Below are 5,427 nucleotides of genomic sequence, written 5' to 3' on the forward strand. Positions count from 1 at the left end.
AACAGTAACTCATTCAAATACAAATTAATCAATTTTATATTTGTTGAACAATTTTGCTTTGATCATTTTTTAAAGGAATTATTTGATCCAATGCTTTTATAATCATTTTTCAGATTATTCCATAGTCTTGTAACTTTTACTGAAGAGCATCTGTCCTTCAAATTTGTTCTGATTTTCGGTTTAACAAACATTTGTAATCCCTTCAAATTATAGCAGCTTTCCTTCTTAACAATTTTTTTAATGGTCAGCTGTGGTGGCCATCTTGAATTTATTATTAGAATTTAAAGTGTGGTAAAAAATTGTTTTTGGCTGCTTCTGTACTAATGTTCAGTTTTGTATGTCAGAGATTTGCTAAATACTAAGTAACATTCAGCATGTGGTTTGGATCATTCTTTGCTAAGATCACACAAAACTTCAGCTCAATATTTTTTTAAAACAGCTGTATTAAAGTCATTTGAAAAAAAACTGTGGYGGCCATCTTGAATTATTTAAATCTAGAATGCTTTTCTTTATTTGTAAGTGCCCTCTAAAACACATCTATCCACGCCTGTGCCACCCCCTGCAAAAAAGCTTAGCTCCACCCCTGCATGTGGGATAGTGACCCTCAGGAACCAGGACTGGACCCTGTTTTGGACTAAGTGAAAKCTTAAAAAGTGGAAAAACAGATGAGTAAATGTGGCGTCTCTTTAGAATTTACTGACATATCCTGGACTATTTACAAGTATGTGAATATTTGTGATTGTTTTGTTTCAAAAAAGACCAGAACATAAATAAATGTTACTTATTTCTATGGATTTTAGCAAAGTAACATTTTTAGTTTTACGATGTAAGTCCTAAGCAGAATAAAAACTATGAGATGGAAGCATTTAATAACTTGAGTTAATATTTAATTTGGATAATTGCACATCAATTACTGATCACAAATGCAGCAACATTCAAATCCCCACGACGAGGCTGATTAAAACATGCAGCTGCAACAGGCTGAGTRCAGGGCATGATGGGAAAATTTCCCAGGGGAGTCCGGCGCAGTAACAGATGCGTGCTCTGTTCAGAGGTTAACAGAGATAAACACAGTCTGAAGTGTCCTGAGGAAAGAGACGGACGAGCGTACACTCCTCTGGCATTTTCTCCTTTTGTGTTCGGGAAGAGTCGGGCGGCTGTAAATGTCATGAAATGAATAATCCCAGGATTAAAGTTTGATGGCCTTGTTGTGCGATCAATAAAACAGCAGCAGAAACATTTCGGACTCATTCATGTGTGGCGGGGCTTTGAACTGAGCCAGATGTCAGAGGAAGCCCTTGTTGTGGTAAATAAAGCCCAAAGGTTGTGATCTTTGTCTTCATGGGTTTAACTTTGAGTTGAGCTTTAACCTTTTTGACTCTTCTTCTGTTTTTATTCCTTGAGAAATTTGAACATTTTATAGAGATATCTGTCTTCTGGATAGTGCCTGAGGTCATAATGGTTTGATCATTTTTATCTCCTTAAAAAAAACTTTGTTTTATGATTAAATACAGATAAATAAACTCTTTTTAAGCTTAGTATAGAACATAAAAAGTAATTTCTGCTTTGCAGATGCAGATTAGACTGAGTTGGACRGCATGTAACTGGATTTGAATTGGACCTATTTTTATACACACTGACCTAAGATGAACTTTGCTGTGAATAATTCCAAATAATTCAGTTCACTTCAAAAGTACTTTATTGATCCCAAAGGGAAATTACAGGGGAAGGAGATATTTCCAAAGGGAAATTAATGAAGTAAACTGAGTTTCTGTATTACTTGTCGCTTTGTGTCAGACTGTGCAAAGTCTGAAAGTCACAATGTGGACAATAAAATTAACTATTAATCTGCTCAGGTCACAATGCATTATGGTCTATTTCCACCAATGTATAWACAACCTCAGTACTACGTTTGTTGCACCATAAGATGAGTTGGTTTAAACACTGCTACAAAATGGCTGACTCATGGTTAAGGGCACTATATGGTGATTAATTCAAACACAAAACTGGAATCAGTTAGGAAATTATTATTATTAAGTCTGTACAGAGACAGCGACGTGACATTGAAAGATTTTTATTTTCTTTTGCATTCCTTCACAAAAGCTTAATGTTTTGCATTAACTGTATTAAATCAGACTTTTATTTTTGAATTATCTGGTTACCAAAACAGGATGTGTCGCCACAAGTTCAGGAAATTGACGATGATATTGCGTGGCTGCATAGATTTAAAACCTACATATCACATGCGTAGCTATGTTCAGTCTGAAGTTGAATCAAAGTAGTACGCTAACTCCTGTATAATGGTGAGTGAGAGAATTTGTTAATAAACCAGCAGGCACAACAGTAATAAACGGCCCTCAAGAGGGGATGTAGAAAGTATTGTGAGGTAACGCAATAGTGTAGTGTGGGAATGCAAAAGAAAAAAAATCCCAACATGTCCACTCTTGGGCTCCAAAGTCACAATAATAATAATAACAAAAAAAAAAAAAAAACAATAACAGGAGCGCTGCTATAGGCTAAATGAAATGAGGTTTGAGTTTGACATTTTGAGAATTTTATCTTTTAGCCTCTCCTCATTCTGAAACAGCAGCTGGCCTGACTGCAGAYTCTTGATTTGCCTCTTTTAGCTTGTTTGGGTCATTCTTTTTCAGTAACAGCTATATGAGCATTATATGAGTAGAATAACAGCAGCATCACTGCATCCAAATTCGTTTCAGCTCACTGTGGGCTGCCTCCCTGATCAAAACATTCCTGACTGAATATGAAGTTGAAGTATGAGTATGAAGTATGGTGAAAATGAAGACCCTAAACCCTGACCCAAACCAGTCGTTATTCCGTATGTGGCGGGAGTTTCAGAGAAAATGAGACGTTTATTCTCTAAACATGGCGTCCCAGTGGCTTTCAAACCCCAAAACACGTTACGACAAAGATTAGTTCACCCCAAAGATCCAGTTCCCTGGCAAAAACAAAGTAATAAAGTGTATGCTGTTAAGTGTCAGGACTGTGATCAGTCATACATTGGGGAAACAAAGCAACCACTGTTCAAAAGAATGAACCAGCACAGACGCGCTACTTCGTCGGGTCAGAACTCTGCAGTTTACACTCATCTACAGGCCAGGACTCTGCAGTTTACACTCATCTACAGGTCAGAACTCTGCAGTTTACACTCATCTACAGGCCAGCGGTCACTCTTTCAGGGAGGAAGATGTTCTCATCCTTGATAGAGAGGAACGTTGGTTTGAGAGAGGAGTAAAAGAAGCCATTTTTGTGAAGAAAAAATGTCCACCATTAAACAGAGGTGGAGGCCTTCGTGTCCAGTCGTCCTCCTCCTACAACGCTGTCAWTGMAAGTATGACTCAGCCCCCTGTGAGCAAAAGGTGTKARTCAGGGCCYCAATGATRCCCAACACAAAGAGGGAAAGAGAGACAAAAACAAAGGGACGTTGAACCCCCGCTTGCATTCACTACATACACATAACAAAACACCAAATAACCACAGCCGAAGCATCCAAACCAATAAGTCAGGTGATGGGGCACATGACCCTCTATGAACCATAGAGCTAATCAAACCTATTGTTAGGCGATGGCCCTCTTTTGTATGTGACTAACCTGTTTGTCCACCATGTGGAGGCGGTGCTTATAAGGCTGAGTTCACTTGAATCTCATCAGACTGAAGAAGTCTCTTGGACGAGAGACGAAATGTTTCACTAAAGAAGAACCCATCCAGAGGACCTACTTATTTTTTTTCTTTTTGATTCCTGATTGAAGGAAGTCACACTCACCCTGCCCAGGATGACATTAATCTCCACAGCCAGTAGAAGTCCGTACAGCAGCACCAGCAGTCCTGTGATGCAGAAGCGAAGCTGCCCGGGGCCGATGCCGTGTTCTGTGTACTTGGCAAACTTGATGGTCTTCATGATAAAGGCGAGCACCCAGTAGATCAGCAGGGCTGAGAGAAAGACATGAATCAAAGCACAAAATAAACAAAACTTGACTGAAAGGTTGGGCGTCTGAATGAATCTGAAGCCTGAACTCCATTGAAGGGTTTCAAACACTCATTTATTCACGAGAAACCGCGACTCAAGTGATGGTAGCACTTCTCTGCTGAGGATTTTCTTATCTGAGCACGAACCGTTTAATTCAGTCCTCCAGTCTTTCAGCTACAATGAGAACTGCTAAAAATCACAGCTTAGACATGCTACACTACTTCTTTTCTCCTTCTACTCTTCCTCAAAATGTTGACAAAAAACTTAACAACTGAAACCCAGCAAACTGCATAAGGATGTTTGTCGGAGAGGTTTACTACAAACTCATAAAACAAGAGAGCTGGAGTTGTTGGTAACATGATTAAATTTTTTTTAAAAATATCAAAGAACCAAGTCAACTGCAGAAGACTCACGTAGTGTTTACTTGTTTGTACCGCAGAGCTTCTTTGGCATGACTTAATCAGCACGAGGGTCAGTGCCAGAGTTTCTGTTTAGAAGATGAATATCTGGCTGGCTGTGATATGAAAACCTAAAAGCCAAAGGCGATTCAGTGACCTAGTGGAAATAAAAGGATCAAAGGCTGCATGCAAACGAGTTAATGAAGCAGAGGAAGTAAAACTACATCAGCAGTGGTGGGGTGGGGGGCACCAGCAGGACACTCCCTACATGAGATGAGACCGTTATAACGATGGGTGAAGGGTAATACTTTTCTGTTTATCATCATTAACTGGCAGAGGACTGAGGCTGTGTCCAAATTCAGGATGAGTCCTTCGAAGGCAGAATCTGAAGGCTGATTAWGTCACAGTGATGCGCCGAAAGCTGTCCAAATTCAAAGGCTCCTCCAATTTCAGCCYACATGCGACCTTATTTTCCCCCAATTTGAGGGATGGGGCTGGTGTATCCCTCTAAGCCCGCCCTATCCCAAGATAGATTGTGGGCCGACCAGATTTTTTTTTTTTGCTCGTAATTGTGGACAAAGCGACAGACAGAAATACAGTTTTAAATATAAATTTATATTAAATTTGTCAGAAATCCTCATATTGCGGTTAGTGTTAGTTCTTTATTTTGTCTCTAGGTTAATTTGGTTAATTCATAATATTATAAATGTGCAAACTAGGAAAACATCACCTTTTTAMAGAATTATCTGCCCATATATTTTGTTTCTGAGCTCAGTCACAGAGAATATTATTTTAAAATAATGAACCATCTATAGATCAGGCTCACATTAAAATAATGAGTTAAATGTCTTTACAAGCACTGAGGTTTGTACTCTAAATAAATGTCCAAAAATCAGAAACATGATGGTGATCATCACCTCACATAACGATGAGTTGATAATCAAGAAAATCAGGACCAGAAATRTTTCTAAACTCTTTTTAAAAGAGACATATCATGCTTTTAAATTCTTCTTTTTCTGTTGGGGTCTATATAAAGTGGAACTG

At 38.7% G+C, this 5,427-nt stretch overlaps 1 protein-coding gene across 2 annotated transcripts in view; it reads right to left on the minus strand.

The window, feature by feature from the left end:
• Window positions 1–5,427, minus strand: part of abcc8 (ATP-binding cassette, sub-family C (CFTR/MRP), member 8) — a gene marked incomplete in the record, with an annotated part of 76,086 nt that overhangs the window by 56,119 nt on the left and 14,540 nt on the right. For both annotated transcript variants that reach the window (XM_014005594.1, XM_014005593.1), the window contains 1 exon segment: window positions 3,782–3,948. In XM_014005594.1, coding sequence (XP_013861048.1) covers window positions 3,782–3,948 — 167 coding nt within the window.

This window comes from Austrofundulus limnaeus, unplaced genomic scaffold (assembly GCF_001266775.1).
Source record: "Austrofundulus limnaeus strain Quisiro unplaced genomic scaffold, Austrofundulus_limnaeus-1.0 Scaffold31, whole genome shotgun sequence".
Lineage (NCBI taxonomy): Eukaryota > Metazoa > Chordata > Actinopteri > Cyprinodontiformes > Rivulidae > Austrofundulus > Austrofundulus limnaeus.